Below are 22385 nucleotides of genomic sequence, written 5' to 3'. Positions count from 1 at the left end.
TTTCTCACGTAACTTAACACACCACGTATTGTTTTAAGTGTTGAATTAGAAAACAAAGACATGGAGCTATTCTACAACAGTGTTTGTTCTTCAGATATCCTCTGCTTGTCTCGGGTTGCCTGTAGTGTAAAGTGATATCTTTACATTGTGAAAATAACCCTCCCTGTGCGGCCAACATCAACCAGAAGGACTTCGGTTTACATTACGTGCGGAGTTATGTAATTTTGTTCGGTGTTTCATGTTGCGTGCAAGAGTACACGGGCGTGGGGGAGTGAACGCCACTAGTGAGAATCTGATTGGTCTGCTCGAGTGACGTCAATGATTGACAGCGCCACGGGGCCAATGAGCGTCCTCGCCTTTGCCTCGCCCCCTTGTGGGCCGCACAGGCGCCTTTCAGAGTAGAGGAGCATTTTCTCTCGGGACGAGGAAACCGTGCCGTTATGTCGACAGGCTGAGTGGGTTAAAACTGTTCGTTCTGCACGTTAAACCCGAGTTTCAAACGCAAGTGGATGTTTTTTTCTTTCACCGGTCCTGTAGAGGACATGTTTAGGGTTTTGTTTTATTTGAAAGTACCCGCAAAACTCTGAAGTTGAACGGAGTGGAAGCGTTAAAGAGGACTCGTTGGATTCGCCCTGTGGATCCATACGCACTCGGTATGTAACGTCAGGCTTACTGACTCTAAACTCGCTGACTAAGCTCGCAAATGTGGATGTTAAACGTGCTAATGTAAGACTCTGCACTTCGTGTTAGGTCTCCGCATTTTTTCCCCCTTGAAGGTACTTAAACTTAAGTTAACTTCTAGCTTTTCGTTTCTTTTTTCCTCCTCCTGTGGTAAGTTATCAGCCATGTCCTCCTCCCTGCGTCCTCCACATTGGTTCAGTGGCGTCACTGCGTTGGACTCTATTCAAAACGTGCATAAAATAACTTTATAAATCCGCAAAGTTTCTTGCAACACGTTTTGCAAGACTTCCCGAAGAGGTTTCCATGTAGTTATAGAACAGTTACCGTAGTCCATGAAAGCTGCGGCTGTTAATGCTAATGCTAATGTTAGCACTGTGTGCCACAAACGCTTAAATGTGCTGTTAAGAAAAGAGCTGATCACTCATTGAGTTTGCATCAATAGTCGTTTTGTACACAGGTTAACATTTTCACCATAGTAGTGCAATGGGACCATAAACTAATTAATAATGAATGAAAGGGTTAACGGTACATTTCATTAAACACATTGCAAATGCATCCTTCTCTAAAGAATGTGGCATAGTAGAGTTGAAAAGATGTATGCGTTGGTCAACTTAAAACTTAAGATATATATATATATATATATGCAGTAAATAACTGAGTCATGCCAAGTATTAAGTAGGCTGCGTATTCTTATTCTGCCCGTACAGCATAACATCCACATCGGCTCTTCAGCAGAACAATCGCCGTCTTAATTCTGGGTACGTGTTGGTGTGCATCCCAGCATTGAGTGTGCGTTAAGCTGTAATTGTCCCGTGCGATGTGTTTCTGATGGCCTCTGCTCTCATCTTACAGGTCTGGATAGTGTTCTCAAGACTGCGAGCTGCAGGCCATCTTCTGATGGGTACACACTGAGGCAACGCACCGAGAGAACCGCAAATCATCCACAAGAGACAGGAACTGTGAAAGAATGAAGACGAGCTAGATGGTGTGGTCTCTCTAAGAGCTGCAGCAGGTATTCTTGGAAGTATACAAGTGCATTTGAACTTGCAAATGTGTAGCTGGACTCAAAACGTAGTCAGAGAACCCTGAAAAGTTACTTTGCTTATTGAATCTTCGAAAGAGCACAAAGTGATCAACATGAGCGCTGAAGGATATCAGTACAGAGCGCTGTATGACTACAAGAAGGAGAGGGAGGAGGACATCAACCTGCATGTGGGGGACATACTGTTGGTGAGCAAAGGAGCGCTGGTGGCTCTCGGGTACACCGATGGGCTGGAACAGAGGCCAGATGAGATCGGCTGGCTACCGGGCTTCAATGAAACCACTCAGGAGAAAGGCGACTTCCCCGGGACGTACGTTGAGTTCATTGGAAAGAAGAGGATGTCCCCCCCCACGCCCAAGCCAAGGCCCCTCAGACCCTTACCTGTAGCTCCAGGTGGCTCCAGGGGGGAGAACGACTCGGACTCGGAGCAAGGTGAGTTTCACACCACTCGGCAGAACTCTGTAACAAGTAGGCCTGCGACCAAAAATATCGAACAACCTGACAATTATTTTCTGGATTAATAGTTTGGCTTTTAAAATGAACACTCCAAACACTCCAGTATACTTTGAAACATGCATGGTGGTGGCATACGACACTCATTGTCTGTAAACTACATCCAAAAGTAAATGTTGTGTTTTGGATGCAGACATAAGACTTCCTCAATGAAAGCTGTATCGCTTAACACGTTTACACATTGTTACAAAATCCTAATTGTTCTTCTATGGCGCCGGTGAAGACTACAGGATGTGAAATCTATATTTCCTAACGGTTAAATAACTTTTCTTCTTGCAACGGTTGTTGAATGAGAAACACAAACAACTCACACATTTGGATTCGGTGTGAGAAAAATGCTGATTTTGCAGAACAGTTGCAGTCTCTGACAACAAGTGCCTCTGCCCCGAGCTGTACAGCTGCACTGGATGTGAACCAACTCGGTCCCCCGAGGACAATGCTGGCGTTTGTCCAGGCTATAGTACACCAGAGCGTATCGGGGCCGGCCCTATGCTACCAGTGGATATCATCTGTGGTGCTCCACAAAGGCACATCTTCAGGGAATGCGTTTCCTTCGCCAGTGTTGAGAAAGATGATTAGATCACGACATACTGGTGATTAAGGCAAAGTGCTCCGAGAGCCTTTGGGGAACAGTTGGGACAGCTCCATCAAAACTGGAATAAAGTACGACCCCGCATCCTCAAACATGTCTTGTTTACACGTTTCAGTTTCTTCGCTGGTCAGCAAAACCCTCAGGCTCTTATTTTGTTGTTTAATTTTCATGATGATGTTTAGTTTCCTTTGTGTGAGAAGGCAAACAAGTCGTAAGTCAGACCGTTCCTTTGCGAGTCAGATCATTTGCTAAAAGTGTTTACGTGGCATCTGGAAACAACGAAAGCAGTGCCTTGCTGTAGTTAGTTTGTAGTTTGTAGTCTGTTTTTTAGCATAGTTTGTTGAAGTTCTGCAAATTTCAAGATGGCTGCGTATGAAAATTCCCTTTTTTTTCTGGATCAATTTAACTGCTCGAGCCACAACTACCAACTGCAATTAAAACTGATCTTTTTAAAGACGCTGTGGCGTGCACCGATGTGCGCTTAAGGCTTTCCTGCTCACCTAAAGAGCAGCTGTAGCTGCCAGGTTTCTAGTTTCTGCCCTTTTGTGGTGCGATTGTGAAATTCTTCGCCGTGGTTTTGCAGGGCGAGCGAGGAGCTGTACGAAGGGGGCATGTGTCGAATGGCTGTGTTGTGGTTGAGTGGCAGCGCTGAGCCTGGAGCGAGTGTGAATATAGCACCGAGAGAAGAAAAGTCTCTGAGAGAGAGAGAGAGAGAGAGAGAGAGATTTATTGCCCACTACCAAGGGATCTCACTCACTCCCTTCCTCCTACTCCTTTTTTTTCTTCTTCCACCTCCCCTCCTCCTTTTTTAAATGTTTTGATAGCTCCTACAGTCAACTGTGGTCGGGGGGGGAAAGAGGTGGAGAATGGAGGGGCCTCTCCTCTCTGAGCCACAGGGGTTTACATGAGTGCAGCAGATGTGGAGAGAGAGAGGACCGGGCTGGGAAACTGTTCCAGCTCTCAGCCTTCTCTCTCTTCTCTTTTTAAACATTAAAGTGTTGCTCCTTTTCTGGGCCTCTCCGGTGAGAAGATATACCGGTACATGTGTTGGGGCCCGCCAAGAGAAAGAAACTCTGAGATTCAAACCCGTAGAACGAAGCCCCGATATTCTTATTTGATTGCAGACAGAAATCCAGAATTCTTTATGTTAAAGCGGATGTTTGTTTTATCAAAGTAACAAAGATGGAAGGTGATTCTTTTCTCAATCGTCATGGTGAAGGTCAGTGACCGTGTCGGATATTTAGACGTCTCCAACGTGGTTAAATGTTCTGTCTATAATTATCTAACAGCCAGTCTTCATCGCCAACATTCTTCCACATGTTGGAGATGAAGGTGTGAATAACTGATCGTCGCTCTACGTGCTCTCACACGGTTCAGCCGCACATGCTCGGTCTTGTTAAGGAAAGTATTTGGTGCCGTGAGACTTCATCCTCGTCTGAGGCTTATCGGGTCTTCATGTATCATTCGAGTACATTACCAACAAAAAACACATTTAAAGCTCTCTGTTGAATACAACTGTAGTACATTTCAGAAGCAAATTCCATTATCGTCAAACTGACAAAATGTTGACCGTGTGGCTATGTCGCAGTCTAAAAATGGCCGCGGGAAAAAATGTTGGAATCGAGAATCGAATCGTGGATTTGGAGAACCGCGACACGCCTACTTACTACGACGCATACAAACTTTATTTTCCAGGTAGGACAGTCTCGTATCGCTTAATCCATCCAAGTCAGTAGAAGCACGAACGCTGTTTATGATTTTCTTTTATTGCCGCCGATGTTGTCTCCGCGAGGCTGAAGGCAGGAATGTGTTGGCGCTTCTTTGGTGGCCGGCTGCGCGCAGACTGCACGGTAGACTGATCTGTAGCTTTGTGGTGAATCGGTATTGTGCTAAATGCTGATTGCAGTAACTCTGTGCACAATGCATGTGCACAATAAAAGGTTTGCACACTGAATAGGAGCCCAGCGGTTGCTGCTGTCGGTGTTCGGCGTACATGCTGCTGGCATGAAGCTAATTTAGGTTTATTTATTAGTATGTTATAACGGTTTGTCGAACATTCTCGTTGTTTAGCATTAGCTCGTTACGCTGCCAGCATTAGCCGGGGGCGAGGAGAGCAGCAGCGGCAAATCCGTCACACTGGAGCAGGATTTAAACATGTTTTTGACATCGGGTCGTGTCTCACAGAGGATTTGGTCATAAAACGTCTGTCGTGTTCTTGTAATCCCTTTTGATCCCACTTTTAGAACATGAGTTTCTGTGGTTGTCGCTTAGCGTTGGCAGCTTTCCAGAGCTGATACGACAACACACACTCGTCCTCTTCAAAAGCGTGTGAAAAAGGTTATCTTTTCAATTTCTTGTTTTGTCTGATCAGCAGTCCAAAGCTCAAAGATATTTAGTTAACTGTCACATGAAACCGTAAAAAAAAAAGGCAAATCTTCACCTTTTGACAAGCTGCATCAAAGGAATACTTTTACATCTGAAATTGACGAACAATAGTTGCATATTCATCTTCTGTTGATCGGCGCAATAACATCAACATTGTAATTCTCTCCAAACTGCGCCATTGGATGAATCCTTGACGCGTGTGCATGAAAGAGCGTTTCATTACGTGATGTGTGCAGAGACTAAATTGGTAAATCTTCTTTACTAGAGTCGGAGCATTCTGCTAGCAGGATTAAGAGAGAGAGACACACACACACACACACAGACAGAGAGGCTGTGAAGCGGTGCGATAAGAGAGCAGCACAAAGTCGAGGCGACCAGAAAAAGGGTATTTTAAATATGTCACGTATTTGACGGGGAGGGCTGTATGTAAGCCTCGAGCTGTGGAGGTGTGCTGTTGTACAGACTGCTGTGCCAAGGAGAAGGGCAGCGACAGCAGCCGTCTCACTTCTGCCACGCGCCACTAGACGTGCACGATCAACAAGTTGGAAAATGCTCACATACACCAGATTCTGCCTTCATTCAGCAGACTACAGAGATTATTTTACAGGTATCGTTCACATCAAAAAGTTTTTATTTTACACATCTTGAACCCCTCACATCAGATTCACTGATATGTTTATTTGTGATGATAGACCTCTCACAACAGAAATATTGGATCCTCTACTTGTAAATAAAACCACGTTTGATGTGACATTGACCTTTTGTGAAATGTTGTAAATCATTGCACCACATAAACAATTAAAACTGTAAGGTCTCTCAGTATGCACTAATGCATCCAGGCTTACAGACACTATTCCAGGCATTGCATGTGTCCTCTCTGCAAGTAGTCGTTGCTTAGTGCACGTGTTGTTATGTAGCCTGTCATAAATCAAATTGACAGTTAATCGCACGTCAGGAAACTGGTTACGTGTGCAGGTGTTCATCGACGCTCTGCTCTTTCAAGGGTTAATTGTCAGGCTGTAGCAACAGTCTCCTCATTGGCTGCTGCTCAGCTTATGCACTGCATCGTCCACCCTGCAGGAGGAGACATTGCCTGCTCTTTTTTTATTGTACATGCGTCAGCTCACAGCTTGTGTCAGACTTTGTCTTATGGTATTATAGCGTAAACCTGTTAAAGCCTCAGTTGGAAATGTGTTCATGAAAATTCCCTGAAAGTCAGATTTACATCAGCGGCGCCCTTCTTCATACACTCCACTGAACACACGAACCCACTTTTCTATTCTAACACGTGAAAGGCTTTGTGTTGTAGTGCACTGCTTGCTCGATGGTGTGCTGTGGTGTACGTTTCCCGGGTCATTAGTTCTCGCTGGCGTGCCTCAGCGCGACCTTTTTCAGACGAGAAGAAATGGTGTAACCTGAAAATGCTGGTTACTTGAGTAGACCCTCTAAATGTGTCCAGAGCGTGTGCTATGTTTAGTGTGTCGGTGGTGACCCACGCCTGTCCTGCCCACAGTCTGCAGTCTGTTCGGTTCAGACATACCGTTGCAGCCCGGGAGATTGTAACCCCCCCCCACACACACACACACACACCACAGCAGCACCAGTGGCAGCTGCATCGACTGCCTCAGCTTGTGGTTGACTAACTGACTACTGACTGGCGGAGGCCTTTTGGGATATCATGAGACGGTCTGCCAAAGAAACGCAGGCGTGTAGAGACATGTCCAAGGGGCCCCTGTCTCCTCGCTCTCCTTTCCCAAACTGCCACAAAAACCACCTTCAGTTGAAGAAAAGTCTCACGATCAGCTGTTCTAAACAAAGCAAGACAACAGAAGTGCATTGTGTTGTGACTGTAGTAACACTGCAGTACGACAAATACGGTACTTTAGTGTGTTCGTGGCATTGATTGTACTTGCAGAAAGTGCATCCCTCGTGTATGCGCACCATACTTTAGTGTGTTTATGCGGTAAAGTCTGCTATCTAGCTACTGCCGTCGTTGCTCAAATAAACTTTGCAAATGTTTCCAAATGATTTGTGTGTATTTTTGGACGTGTTTCCGTGGTTATTTGCTCTGGCCAGTGGGGGTGTTCATGCCAAAGCGTCTCAGACGTCATCACCGATAGCTCGTAACATTTCTGCCATTTTTCGTCTGCTACTCCATACGATTCCATCGCATCGTCGACTCTATCTTCAGGCCCGACCCGTGTCGCTCAGAGGCCAGCGACGGATAAACACGTTGGAACACTTTGAAGGGTCGTCTTGTTGGCGCGATTAGCACGAATCTAGAGACATGCATGGTGGATGGAAACCTGCTGTTGAATGTGGTGCTCTTCAATCCTTCTAGATGTGTTCAGTATTTACAAATTGCCATATTTGAAACCTCTTATGAAGACTTGAGTTTGTTGGAAATGTTATCTTTTATAAAACAAGCCTCTTGATCAATTTACCTAGGTGTGTGTGTGTGTGTGGGGGGGGGGGGTGTAAATTTAGATCCAGGTTGTAAATTGAGTTTCTCAGAAAAAGGTTGGCTGTAGAATGGCAGCCGTGTTCGGTATCTTGTCTGAGAGAGAGGTTACGCTTCCACGGTGTGCGATGGCAGCACTGCGTGTCTTGATCTCTATTTAGGGAAACTCTGGTGTTCCATCTCAGAGTTCACTGCTTCTGAGAACCCCCCCCCCCCCCCCTCCCCTCCCGCTTTGCGGTTCCAATAATGTCTTCCAGATGACCAGTTGTCCTACATGGAGTTTTGTGTGTGCCGTGGTTAGAGGGACTTTGGTAAATCCAGTTTTCTTCACACGCAACATGCCAGCCTGCGCGCTGCGCTGGCCAAAGAGGATGTGGATTTGGATGAAGTGGTTCTTTATTTGCTTGATTGAACCCTCTGTGGTGGAAGAGGCTAGTTCCTCGGTAATGAGCAGCACGCACGCATCAATGGGCACCAGTAGATGCCCGATTCAAAAAATTCGTAATAATGTTTAAGGGCTAAAGGAAGAAAAATATGGTCACCAGAAAGGGTTCCATTCATGGTTTGTGAGTCTGTGTTGGAACAGTTGAGCCTTTCAGTAAAGTGCCCTTTCAAAATACGCCTCTGCAAATCCAAATAAAATCCCTGCCAAGCCCTTCATGCTTTCATGTCCACACCTGGGTGCAAAGTTCTGAAGTACAAACTGAGACCTGGCTTACCTCGTATCACAGGGTGTTTGCTTATTTCCACCAAACCCCAACTTCAGCGCCTCGTGTTCCTCAATCGCTCTGTTGTAAATACTCACTTTTTATGTTTGAAGGCGGTCCTCTGCTGTAGCTTGTAAGTCATTTTGCTGGTTCAGATGAATTCAATTAAATTGGTTACGTAAACATTCGTCTCAACTTCTGATGACCAGCAGACCGGTTCCTTTGTGTTTGCGCCACATTTACCGGTACCTTTCGTTTTCTCCGCTTTAATTCTGTTCCCTGAATTTCCTGATACGACTTATAATTTACCTAAACTGAACAAAATGCATCCGGTCATCGTCGCCACTCGCCTCCAGAAAGAAGTGTCGCAAATGACGAGCCGATAGACTCTCTTAGACATTATTATCTCCCTATTGCCATTTTCTTTGTGAGCAAATGTTTTTATTTTTTATTGTCTCAAAGAAGGGCAAGAAAATGAATAAGTTGCAAAGTTGCAGCATCATACTTCCATCAGACAGACATAGAAAGTAGACAACACCCTCATTTCAGTTTATCGTACCCATCAGCCCATTGCGTAACAGACATCACCTCATTGTTCAGCCTTTGTGTACTTACTGGCAATCATTTTTACATAATATCAACAAACATGCACAGTTCAAACTTCTCCACTGTTAATACTCTCATAATTAACGAGTATCTTTAGGTTTTGAGGGGTTGACGGCATCGATTACATGCGAGCATTGAGCCACAAGGACTTGCTTCTAAAGCACCTTGTACTCCTTTTAAGCGTCAGTTTGTTTGACGGTCTGTTGTTCTTACCTCCAGGCTTCTATCTGCTGGACTTGACGGAGCAGTTTTCCCTCCCGGAGACCAGTCCACCCATGCTGGCCAGCCTGCTGGAAGCTATCGAGAGCAAAGGTGAGCCCCCGCCAAGGAAACGCTCTGCTTGGCGTGCAGCTGCTGTTAACGCTGACTGTGTGTTTTATTATCACATTCTGTCGACCGGTTGCACAGAAGTCGTCTCAGTGAACACGGATAATGATTTGTGTTCTCTGTGATTATTTGCAGGTCTGGAAAACCCCACTTTATATCGAACATTTACTGCAGGCGGTGGACTTGAAGTCAGACAGTATTTTGAATGTGGTAAGTAGGTTTTTGTTTGCTCTGTGTGAGAACAGCATGTTCCCGATCGTTGAGTGAGGGAGAGACAGGTGCCAGAAAGAGGAAGTCTCATAGAAAAAGAAGCGTGTGTGTGTATAGACGGTATGATAAAGAGAAAGGAAAGTACGAGGCTTTCTGAAGGCTCAAATACGCACGATGTAGTTTTGCAGAGTTTGAGTTTTCAAAGGTTCTTTGTTCTGTGCTTCAGACCCTCCCTCGCCGGACCTGGATCAGGTGGAACTCCCCGTCCTGTGTGATGGTCTGCGCAGGTACCTGCAGGATCTCCCCCAGCCCGTCATCCCCACCGCAATATCTACTCAGATGGTCCACACTGCCAAAGGTGAGACCAGACGACCCGCGCACAGACGCACTGATCGCTTCTTCACTGTGAAGCAGAAGTGCTGACGTAATGCAACCTCTCTGCAGATGAACATTCAGTGCTATGAATACAAAACCACACGACCTCATCAGCACCGTTTGGCCCTCAAAGAAATCTTTTATATTTGAACTTTATTTGCTTTTTTTTTTTTTTTAAGTGTAAAACCATAAAATATATAATTCGTGTTTTTTCTCACTCTTAACTTAGTTTCTGTCTGTCTTGCTTCTTTTTTTTTTCCTTTTTTTTTTGCAAGCACCTAAACTCAGACTTCTGCCACCGCACACGCTGTTCTGAAGCGCTGCATTCTCTTGCTGTCACATGGCCAGAAACAGGATATCTGTGGTTAATAGGAACTAAAACAAGCCTGAGAGTTTATCTCCAGCATCTCTCAGCAGCCAATCACCTGCCAGTGTACCTTACGCTCATTGTCAACCACACAATCTCTCTGCGGCTTCATAACCCAACTGCACATGACGTGCTTTTTTCCGTCTCTCCATTTTTCGTTCTTTAAAGAAACACCTTTCACTTCGCGCTCCTCTTCGACTCTGACACGAGCAGCTTTTCACATCTGTGTCGCTGACCCTCTCTCGTCTTATTCAACAGAGGTGGGGAATCCTGAGGAATGTGCCAAGCTACTGCGTCGCATCGGCAGCACCCCGAGCCTGCCTCCCCAATACTGGCTCTCGCTCCACTGTCTGCTCAGGCATTTCTCCAGAGTGTGCCAAAACGGCTCCAAGAACCTGCTCAGTGCCAGAGCCCTGGGCGAGATCTTCAGCCCCGTGCTCTTCAGACAGCAGGCCACCAGGTGGGTGTCGGGTCTGAGGGACCACGTCAGAGACGGGCAGCAGACGCACAAGTGTGCAGGCTCAGTCATGCAACACCGAGACTCTCGAACGTGCACCGGCATTTAGGCTGACGCATGTACACACTGCAGTCTGTCAGGCACTCGTGGGTTTTAGCTGCACTCGATTTATATCGGTTGGAGCTTTTCTACTTACCAGCTGTGCTGTGCAATTAAAGTAGCTAAGCCTGAATTACCATCAGATTGAAGCCGGCACAGAGCAACCGGAGCAGCAGAGACTTTAACCTGGGCTGTAAAATGCAAACTTTATGTAACTTTTATTTGTTTTTCTACCCCTCCCGCAGTTGTGAACCCAGCTTGGATGCTCACATCAAGATCATTGAGGTTCTGGTGACGAGCGAATGGAGTGAAAGTCAGGCCGCTCCAGGTATTTAACCTCTTCCCCTTTCCATCATCCACAAAGTGTTAAAGGCTTGTTCTGATAGAATGTTATTTATTTGAGAATGAACGAGCATTACGTAGCGTTTGGTGCAGAGCATGGTTGTATGTTCTGCAGAACAAGAGCTGAACGCCCTCAGGTCTGAACTGAGCTTATGAAAGAGTTTCCATAAGAGTTTATTGGATACAGGGTACAACTTTTTTTTTTTTTTTGAGCGTGCTGGAGGCGGTTGCTGGTAAGTTTCCGTTGAACAAATGGCGGTGTAGGTGTGAGAACAGAAGGTTGATCTTCAGAGACACTCTGGTTTTCTTCTTCAGGACATTTTTTTTTTCGCGTGTGATGTTATTACCGTGTAGTACGTCAAACTCGGAGCCGCACAAAGTCGGGTCTCATGGCTGGTGCAGTGGTGGTCTGCCGGAGATGAAGCTCGGCTGGTGGTTTGTGTGAGTGCAGAGCACTGCGTGGCACAGTTGTGTTTTTACAGTGCTAGTTAAAAGCACGCTCGCTGGCTGGCCCTGGACTGGCTGTGGCTGTTTCAACATTTTATTACCTGTTAGGTCTATTTATAATGTTGCAGTGCATGGGCCACTCTCAGCTGTCAGTAATTTGCACCTGCGGGGGCACTTTGGCACTCGGATGGATGGATTGAAGGGCAGCCAGGCAGTGAAACACTTTTTTAGTTCTTTATACACACACACACACACACACACACACACACACACACACACACACACACACACACACACACGTATCAACACAGGACCCAGTCAAACATAAGACAAAGTTCAAGTGTGCCTAGCTGGTTTCAGTCACCTGTCTTTACAGATAACTGGGTCACAAGACGAGAGAGGAAGAATAACCTACGTTGTAAATACACATATACATTCTATACATGCGTTTCTGTGAATGACCCGCGTGTATGTGTGTGTGTGTGTGTGTGTGTGTGTGCCTCCTCCCAGTTACTGCGTGCCTATTTTAAGTAAGCGACAAAAGGCCCACTTAGATTTGGTTGGCTGGAAAGTCGGCCTGCTCCACAGAGCGCTTCTTGTTAAATGAGGGCTGCTTCTAGTTTCTAGGGCCACTCTCTCCCCCCTCCGTCCTCCCCCCCCCACTCTCCCTCCGTCCTCCCCCCCCACTCTCCCTCCGTCCTCCCCCCCCACTCTCTCCCCCCTCCGTCCTCCCCCCCCCACTCTCCCTCCGTCCTCCCCCCCCACTCTCCCTCCGTCCTCCCCCCCCCACTCTCCCTCCGTCCTCCCCCCCACTCTCTCCCTCCGTCCTCCCTGCGCCTGGATCTCCACATGTCCTCCCTGCCTCAAAGTGCCCAGCTCAGCAAATATTTGAAACTTAGCAAGTTAATCATAAGACTGAACTCCCCCTGCCTCCTCCTTTACAAACAGAGGGAGGGAGGGAGGGAGGGAGTGACCGACCAACCAACAAAAAGAGACTGAGAGAGAGAGAGAGAGACACTCACACACACTGCTGGTACGAGTGGCTGCTTTCAGAACAGGCAGCACTGACACCAGGGCAGCAACAGCTAATCATTAACTCTCTGCCTCCATGCGAGCGGCCTCAGAGAGGAGGACAGAGAGACTCAGCCCTTCACTCGCAGCAGGAACTCACTCGGTCCACTCGACCAGTCGCACGTTGCACCTGCCTCACGCCGAGCGGATTACCTGGATTCCTTCAAGAGGCGCATAAAGCTGTTGCCTTTCATAAGAGTTATGAAATGGAGCTTTAATGGAGGACTTGAAAGCAACTCTGTTGGATTTAATTTACAATTTTGGAATAAAACAGAAGCTACAAAGAAGAGACTGTTGATTCCACAAAACATGCACAGCTTACAACGTGAGTTTGGTGTTCTGCATCTTTTTGAATTGTCTTTTTAAAGTTGTCTTATGAAAGCGGAGCGGTGTGTTTCTACTGCTCCTGCCTTCATGTTGCAGCAGAAACGGCCCGTTTTGAAGAATAAGACACAAACGCCACAGCTTTACAGAAAGACCAGAACCAGAATACTAGCTTTGTGTTTCCTCGGAGCCCCCAGTCCGAGCCGTCGGTGAACGGTTTCGCCTCGGGCTGCTGCTGCTGATGCCGTTTATTCTGTTCTCACAGACTGCATATAAAACGCTGCTTTGCTCGGAGGCAAGTTTTATGCATTTTAAGAGTTTCAGTAAAGAGTTTCAGTTCGGACTTAACATTCCAACAGGAATGTGCGAGTCCACAGCGGAGGAGGGCGAGTTTATTTAAAATCAAACAAGTACTTAAACCCTACAGATAGTCATTTTCACATGCTGGATTTTCCTTACAATTCTTAAAGTAAGGGCCGTTTACATCACAGGCTTTGACATTCATACCTTTTTTTTAAAATACACTGATTTGTACATAATCGGCTCAGTTTTATTACCTCTTAAATGAAGCAAGTAGAGGCCTTGGTTGAACCTAGCAGCACTGTGTTCCACTTGAATCCTTCTACTTTACCAAGATTTTTACCAGGTCTATTTTCATAGGAAATCAAGAGCGTTATCTCTGTCATGCCGAGTGTCCCGCTGTGGGATTACGGGCGTATTTTGGAGTTCTGGGTGCCGCTAACCGGCCCAGCATTATAATTTAGCTGCGTACGTGCTGCTGCAGCAGAGCTGGCTTTGTCTGAGCGCCAGCAGTGGGCCGGACTAAACCTCCGCACGACACACGCCGAGAGGAGGGGCTGAGCAACCTGCAGGGGAGAGAGAGAGAGAGAGAGAGAGAGGGAGGGAGAGAGAGGGAGAGAGAGAGCAGCCGTGCTCGACACAGAGGGAGAGGATGGCCGAGGAAAAGCATGGAAACAGGCTGCAGGTCTGTTTTTGCCTCCGTTGGTGACGGACTTGTTTAAGATGGATGCATGCTAGGACGTACCGTTGGGTGCTGCAGAGAGAATAATGAGGGTTTTTTCCGTCAAGCTGCGGTGTAAAGAATTGAAGCGGGGAGGTAAAAGGCTTTCAGAATGACCTCATCACTCTGAGGAAATGAAAGATGCAGGAGTGGTTGTTGACATACCCCCGTGTGATTGGCTGTGGTAAGTGACGTAACACGTTACTGAGCAGGCTGCACTTAATGGCGTAAAGGAACCTTTTTATTTTGCAGTCAATCAAATTTGCAAGCTGTATATCTGTAGAAATGCATCTGTGGAACTGTTGCAGAGCTACCGTTGAGACTGGATTGTCCACGTATGTGGAGAGGAAATGCGATTGGAAGGCAGAGGTGCAGCGGAAACGACTGGCTGTGGTTGAGATGGCACGCTGCATTTGTGCACAGACTGTAAAGCTTTGCATTTTCATGCGATGGGAGCCGTCTGCCGAGTACGCTGCCTGCGGTCTCGTGAGTCCTGCGAGGTCCATTGTAGCGGTGAGGGTGGTGATGCAGAGGGAATGAACGGAGGTAGTGCAGATCTGTGGGTTAAAAATCGCCCGCTACCTTAGCTAGCGTCACGGTGGAACCACCGGCTTGTGATCGGCCACTGCAGATTCAAGACGTTGATTTTCGATCACCAGCAGTCGTTAAAATGTCCCGTCACACAATGTAAATCTGACTCGGTGCTGCTTAAAGCTGCATGAGGGAAAGGAGAGCTGATGGTGTGATTGTAAGCACACAGTTAATGTTAATTATCTAACAGCATGTGGTTGTCGAGGATTAAAGCTGGGTATTTGCATTAGGTTTCACGGTTGCATTGTTTCATCCATTCTAATCCCCTTTGTCACGATCAGTGTTCATAGTGGGCGTTCATTTATTCCTGCATGAAAATCGATATATTCCGCCAACACGGAAATCTCCTTTTCCTGAATGAAATTCATTCTCATGACTGATGCTTCATGTCGCCTCCCACCGCCTCGCTGTTACCGCCTCTCAGCTGGAGAGGGCGGCAATTTTTCGTCCCTATTGAATCAATGGGGGGGGGGGGGGGGGGGGGGGAGAGAGTCACAGAGCTTGTGTGCAGTGGATCTCCAGTTGTGTTTTCTGCTGCTTTAAAGAACGTGTTCACTGCAGCTCCAGAGCCTCGTTGACGAGTCGCAACGAGCGCCAGAAAACCGATCGTTGAGAAGCCGTTTAATGTAAACATGGGCACGTTTTAGTCCCTTTTTATTTACATTCTGTGTTCTTTCCTCTTTTTCCCCCTCGCAGCTCTACCTCCAAAGCCACCCAAGCCCACACCTGTGACTAACAACGGTATGAACAACAACATGGCGCTGCAAGACGCCGAATGGTACTGGGGAGACATCTCAAGGGAGGAGGTCAACGAGAAGCTGAGGGACACCGCGGACGGTACCTTTCTGGTGCGAGACGCCTCCACAAAGATGCACGGAGACTACACTCTGACTCTGAGGTGAGCTTGAAATCACTTCCTCTTATCGAGCATCTGTTTGCTCACGGCATGTAGTTTCACAGGTTTTTCTTTGGTTTCGTCTACAGGAAAGGGGGAAACAACAAGCTCATTAAAATATTCCATCGGGATGGGAAGTACGGCTTCTCAGACCCGCTGACTTTCAGCTCAGTCGTTGAGCTCATCAACCACTATCGCAACGAGTCTCTGGCTCAGTACAACCCCAAGCTCGACGTCAAGCTGCTGTATCCCGTCTCCAAACACCAGCAGGTAAGACGTCCGCTCAGAAGTCTCAGCGAGCAACTCGTGCAACGCTTAAGTTCAAGCAATTGTTACTGCAACGTTTTGTTCCGTTTGCTTAGGATCAGGTGGTGAAAGAAGACAACATAGAAGCTGTAGGGAGGAAGCTGTGCGAGTACCACCAGCAGTACCAGGAGAAGAACAAAGAGTACGACCGTCTGTACGAGGAACACACCAGAACGTCACAAGTGAGTAGCACCCGGAGTCCGGCCACGATCAAGAGCTTCACCGCCATGTTGGTACGACACACACTCACGCTGTGCCTCTGCTTCCAGGAAATCCAAATGAAGAGGACGGCCATCGAGGCTTTCAATGAAACCATCAAGATATTTGAGGAGCAATGCCAAACACAAGAGCGGTACAGCAAGGAGTATATCGAGAAGTTCAGGAGAGAAGGCAACGACAAGGAGATCCAGAGGTAAGAACACGCCACACTTCACGAGAAAGAAAAGCACCGTCAACAGAAAATAGAAAGTTGAATTGTGTTGGAATTAAACGTCATTGTTGCTTTCAGGATTATGGGCAACTACGAGAAGTTGAAGTCCCGGATTAGTGAAATCATAGACAGCAAGCGCAGACTGGAGGAAGACCTGAAGAAACAGGCGGCAGACTACAGAGAGATCGACAAGAGGATGAACAGCATCAAGCCAGACCTCATCCAGCTCCGCAAGACCAGAGACCAGTACCTCATGTGAGTACAGCGCTCCATCGGTGGCTGCTCCTGAAGCCTGTGATGCTTCCCTCTGGAGAGCATCACATTGGGATGTGCCCTGGTTTCTAACGTTCTCCTCTCCTGCAGGTGGTTGACCCAGAAGGGAGTCAGACAGAAGAAACTCAACGAGTGGCTCGGAATCAAGAACGAGAACACAGAAGAGTGAGCATCCGTTTAAGTTTTAAGCAAATAAACTGACGGCAGAAGGCGTTTCCCTCGAAACTTACATCTTGTGTGTTACCTTGTTTTTTTCCCAGTCAATATTCTATGGTGGACGATGACGAAGACCTTCCTCATCACGACGAGCGGGCCTGGAAACTGGGCAACATCAATCGACTACAGGCGGAGGCTCTCCTCCAGGGCAAGAGGGACGGAACATTCCTGGTTCGAGACAGCAGCAAAGCGGGATGCTACGCCTGCAGCGTTGTGTACGTATCCGCCAGACAGCCGTTAACGGGACAGAATCACAAAAGAAAAGTCTGGTTCCTCCGGTTCCTATGCAAGGAGGGAGTTTTATACTGAAGATATCTAGTTGTCTCACTAAGACTGCTGTCGCCTCACACTAGCCTCAGCTATGTTTTGGCATGTATCTTTGCACAAAGCATTGAGAGTGATCTCTCATGGCCCAGTGTGAGCTGAAGGCATGATTACAGCAAGCCGAGTCTGCATTATTCTATATGTGGGCACCTGACTTGATGTTGTTTTAGAATAGCGTGTGGTTTGTGGTTTTCTATAAAGAAGCAAGCGGTTGGAAAGAACGTTTATATTGCCTGCAGACACCGACCCGATGGTGACCGTTCTCCTCTCTCTCTCTTTGCAGTGTGGAAGGTGAGGTGAAGCACTGCGTCATCAATAAGACCCCCTCGGGTTTCGGCTTCGCCGAGCCGTACAACCTGTACGGCTCGCTGAAAGAACTCGTCCTTCACTACCAGCACACGTCTTTGGTCCAGCACAATGACTCTCTGAATGTGACGCTAGCGTACCCGGTGTACACCCAGCAGAGACGGTGAGGACCCGGATGTTTCCACATGGACACAAAGAAAAGGCCTCGTGATGAGTTGGAGATACCCGTCCTCGGACTCCGTGATTCATAACAAAAGAAAACGGCTCCGTTTGCCGAACTCAGACTTGAAAATCGGAGGAAAAAGACGCAATGAAGCCTGAAACATTTCAGTGACTTTGCCCGACCAGGAGCCCGAGGCGAGTCTGAATGTAGATTTATTTCCTTCTTGCTTTTTGTTGGAGCACAGAATCAAGCGGAAACTGCTGAACTCTGCCGCAGTGGAGGACATTTGAGGCCTTTTTCTTAACGGTGCTCGTTTCATTTTCAAAGCTTTAATGGCCGGGAATGTCTAATCGCAACCGAAAAACTCTTCTAACGGAACTGTGCTCACCGGCCACAACGCTGTTTTCTTCCCATCTGTGTGTGTTTGATTGTGTGCGTACATGTGTGTGTGTGAGAGAGATTGTCCATGTGACCAAAACTCATAGAATCAGGAAAATGTGTAAAATGTCGGGGCAGGCTGTGTAACACATTTGCTTGTGTTAACTGTTCAGTAGCAGACCATGGATCAGCTGATAAATGTAGCAAAATGGCACTTTTTAAACAAAGTTTTAATTTTTTTTTTTGTTGAAAAAGACTTATGAGAAGAGCAGAGCGGGACGAGACTTCCGCATCCTGCCTTCATACTGTTGAGCATTATAGTGCAGACGCAGACTTGATCCTTACTGTGGGGCGGGTGAAACTATTTCATGTACATATGTGAAAATGTGCACCATACCAAAAAGGATCAGTTCCCGGTTAGTCATATTCTGATCTGCTATGCAATTCTTTCTCCATTTATTTCTTCAGAATTGTGTTTCATTCTGTCGCAACCCACCACATAAGCTTGTTTTATTGCTTGAGAAGTATCTTTTCCTGTGTAAATATCCAAGAAGGATATTTTGTGTCAAAATGCCAAGATACAGTAAAAAAAAAAAATAATAATAGCAACATACACTTTATTATAGATTACTTTAACAACTGGTATAAAGATGGAAAAGAGTTTTTTTCTTCTTCTTCTCAGGCAGAGCCTTTAGTATTTGAGCCGCTTCAGTCACAAGTACTATTTCTTACAGCGCTACAGGCAGGTCTTTGTTGACGCGGACAGCACTCGGAGGACCGAGAATGATGCGATTGTACAAACCCATGTGTAACCGTCACAGTGCAAACAGGTATAGATTTATTTTGTTATAAAATATATATGTTCCCACACGAGAATATATCAAAGCAGACCGGTGTTTTCAACTGATGGATATTGTTATTAAAAAGATCGATATACGTTGTCCACTTAGTATTTTTCTGTATCAGAAAATCACTGTGTTTACATGGGTGGATCGGCTCATTTCAGATAGTCTTTAATTTCATATTTCAACGAGGACAACGTGTGCCAGTCGCATCCTTGACAGACAAATGTAACCACAGCTCAACTTAACTTTCTTTCCCACATCTTTATTCTGGCTCTTAAAAGTCCAAGTGACCGGTACGTGTGTGTGAAACCCAGTGGAATAATCACTGTGAAATATTTAGAATGAAGCCACCAGAACTACCAATGTTTCATTCTTATTAAGTCTAACCGATGTGACAAACTTCAGTCACTCAAATGACAGCGTCTGCCACTAATAATATATATTTCAAACATTATTTAGGTCTATTTTTATTCCCACACTAAAATGTAACCGTGCTCCGCACAGCTGTCGAGTTAAACTGTTGAATATATCTTTGTAACAGATTAGTTGTAAAGAAACAAACATTAACCTCAATGTAATATCGATTAGTTCTTTTCAAATTTGACTTAATTCTCTCCATCTTCGGCGCAACTTCTGTTCGTGGTGAAAGGAAACGGACTTTGTGTAACTTCCTCTCGCAACAAATGTAGACAATAAATGATGCATTTGATATCACTGGATATGAAGAAATGTGTCAGCGTGGAAACATTTGATCATTTTCTTGTTTAGTGTATTTATTTTACTAGACTTGATTTACCGCCCCAACAACGTTTCTTTTATTGTCAAAAATATTTTCCTTTTTTTCTAGTACTTGGACAACACCATTATCTTCTTTGCCCCAGGTCTGGGTTGTATGGTTAGATTAGGTGTCTTCTTTCTGTTCTTTTCTTTGAGGCTCATCTTGTTGTGGGTGTCCGACATGATTAGATTGCGATTTACCAGTGTTCCCCAAGTTATGCTTCAAATCTGTATTGGGCTTTGTTAAAAAGGAAATAAAACACTTTTTAAGAAACTGGTCTCGTTTAAGTCTTATTGAAGTAATGCAAATGTTCACAATGTTTCCTGTTCTCTCTGACTTCAACATATTACACTATGACTTTTTTCGACATGCTATAAAACAGTGGCGCATGTACATGCTGCAGCCGGTGGCTCCATTGCTTTATTTGTTGTATTTCTTATGTTTATCACTAATGGCATATGACAGAATGCTTATGATTGGCTTAAGTGCAGCGGACTTTGAGAAGATCGCCGCCCAACCAGCCAGACCTGTTGCACCAAATGCCACCAAACTGCCCCGGGGAGGAGAAGCCTACTGCTGGCTGTCTGATGCCCGCTTGCACAAAAATAGAATGGATGAACGCAGCGGGGGGATGACTGTTGAGCCCACATCTTCACAGAGACTTGGTTCCATCGTTCATCCCGGATGAAGAGACGAGAGGAGGTGGACTCTGTGTTCACATCATGATGCTTAATGCACACAGTCAAAAAATGTACTGCTGGAATATACTGCTGCTTGTGTAGACATAGACATGCTATACTATGACTTTTTTCTAATTTTTATGACATGCTATACTATGACTTTTTTCGACATGCTATACTATGACTTTTTTTTCGACATGCTATACTATGACTTTTTTTTCGACATGCTATACTATGACTTTTTTTTCGACATGCTATACTATGACTTTTATTTCGACATGCTATACTATGACTTTTCTTTCGACATGCTATACTATGACTTTTTTACGACATGCTATACTATGACTTTTTTCGAATTTTTATGACATGCTATACTATGACTTTTTTCGACATGCTATACTATGACTTTTTTTTCGACATGCTATACTATGACTTTTTTTTCGACATGCTATACTATGACTTTTTTTTCGACATGCTATACTATGACTTTTTTTTCGACATGCTATACTATGACTTTTTTTTCGACATGCTATACTATGACTTTTTTTTCGACATGCTATACTATGACTTTTTTTTCGACATGCTATACTATGACTTTTTTTTCGACATGCTATACTATGACTTTTTTTTCGACATGCTATACTATGACTTTTTTTTCGACATGCTATACTATGACTTTTTTACGACATGCTATACTATGACTTTTTTACGACATGCTATACTATGACTTTTTTTTCGACATGCTATACTATGACTTTTTTTTCGACATGCTATGCTATGACTTTTTTTTCGACATGCTATACTATGACTTTTTTACGACATGCTATACTATGACTTTTTTCGACATGCTATAAAACAGTGGCGCATGTACATGCTGCAGCCGGTGGCTCCATTGCTTTATTTGTTGTATTTCTTATGTTTATCACTAATGGCATATGACAGAATGCTTATGATTGGCTTAAGTGCAGCGGACTTTGAGAAGATCGCCGCCCAACCAGCCAGACCTGTTGCACCAAATGCCACCAAACTGCCCCGGGGAGGAGAAGCCTACTGCTGGCTGTCTGATGCCCGCTTGCACAAAAATAGAATGGATGAACGCAGCGGGGGGTCGTGACTGTTGAGCCCACATCTTCACAGAGACTTGGTTCCATCGTTCATCCCGGATGAAGAGACGAGAGGAGGTGGACTCTGTGTTCACATCATGATGCTTAATGCACACAGTCAAAAAATGTACTGCTGGAATATACTGCTGCTTGTGTAGACATAGACATGCTATACTATGACTTTTTTCTAATTTTTATGACATGCTATACTATGACTTTTTTCGACATGCTATACTATGACTTTTTTTTCGACATGCTATACTATGACTTTTTTTTCGACATGCTATACTATGACTTTTTTTTCGACATGCTATACTATGACTTTTATTTCGACATGCTATACTATGACTTTTTTTTCGACATGCTATACTATGACTTTTCTTTCGACATGCTATACTATGACTTTTATTTCGACATGCTATACTATGACTTTTCTTTCGACATGCTATACTATGACTTTTTTACGACATGCTATACTATGACTTTTTTCGAATTTTTATGACATGCTATACTATGACTTTTTTCGACATGCTATACTATGACTTTTTTTTCGACATGCTATACTATGACTTTTTTTTCGACATGCTATACTATGACTTTTATTTCGACATGCTATACTATGACTTTTTTTTCGACATGCTATACTATGACTTTTCTTTCGACATGCTATACTATGACTTTTATTTCGACATGCTATACTATGACTTTTTTCGAATTTTTATGACATGCTATACTATGACCTTTTTCGACATGCTATACTATGACTTTTTTTTCGACATGCTATACTATGACTTTTTTTTCGACATGCTATACTATGACTTTTTTTTCGACATGCTATACTATGACTTTTTTTTCGACATGCTATACTATGACTTTTTTTTCGACATGCTATACTATGACTTTTTACGACATACTATACTATAACTTATTTTTTTTCTTTTTTGACATGCTATCCTATGACTTTTTACGACATGCTATAAGATGACTTTTTTTTCGACATGCTATACTATGACTTTTTTTTCGACATGCTATACTATGACTTTTTTCGAATTTTTATGACATGCTATACT

General features: G+C 45.0%; 1 protein-coding gene across 3 annotated transcripts; it reads left to right on the top strand.

The window, feature by feature from the left end:
- The first annotated feature begins 433 nt into the window (after positions 1 to 433).
- Positions 434 to 19808, top strand: pik3r1 (phosphoinositide-3-kinase, regulatory subunit 1 (alpha)). Of its 3 annotated transcripts, none has more exons than XM_079288885.1 (15): positions 434 to 653; positions 1534 to 2155; positions 9207 to 9299; positions 9450 to 9524; positions 9751 to 9882; positions 10525 to 10726; positions 11068 to 11150; positions 15315 to 15516; positions 15603 to 15783; positions 15876 to 16001; positions 16089 to 16231; positions 16328 to 16504; positions 16613 to 16687; positions 16783 to 16953; positions 17346 to 19808. In XM_079288885.1, exons 2-15 carry the CDS (start codon positions 1819 to 1821, stop codon positions 17533 to 17535), a joined length of 2187 nt encoding a protein of 728 aa, XP_079145011.1. In that variant the 5' UTR covers positions 434 to 653; positions 1534 to 1818; the 3' UTR covers positions 17536 to 19808. The 3 variants fall into 3 exon arrangements, with proteins under 3 accessions (XP_079145011.1, XP_079145010.1, XP_079145009.1); XM_079288884.1 differs by adding an exon at positions 1389 to 1439 and having other exon boundaries at positions 15876 to 16231; XM_079288883.1 differs by having other exon boundaries at positions 15876 to 16231.
- The last annotated feature ends 2577 nt before the right edge of the window (positions 19809 to 22385 follow it).

This window comes from Melanostigma gelatinosum, assembly GCF_949748355.1.
Source record: "Melanostigma gelatinosum genome assembly, chromosome: 18".
Taxonomy (NCBI): domain Eukaryota; kingdom Metazoa; phylum Chordata; class Actinopteri; order Perciformes; family Zoarcidae; genus Melanostigma; species Melanostigma gelatinosum.
Note: the sequence above shows the minus strand (reverse complement) of the source record. Positions and strands in the feature narration are given on the sequence as shown.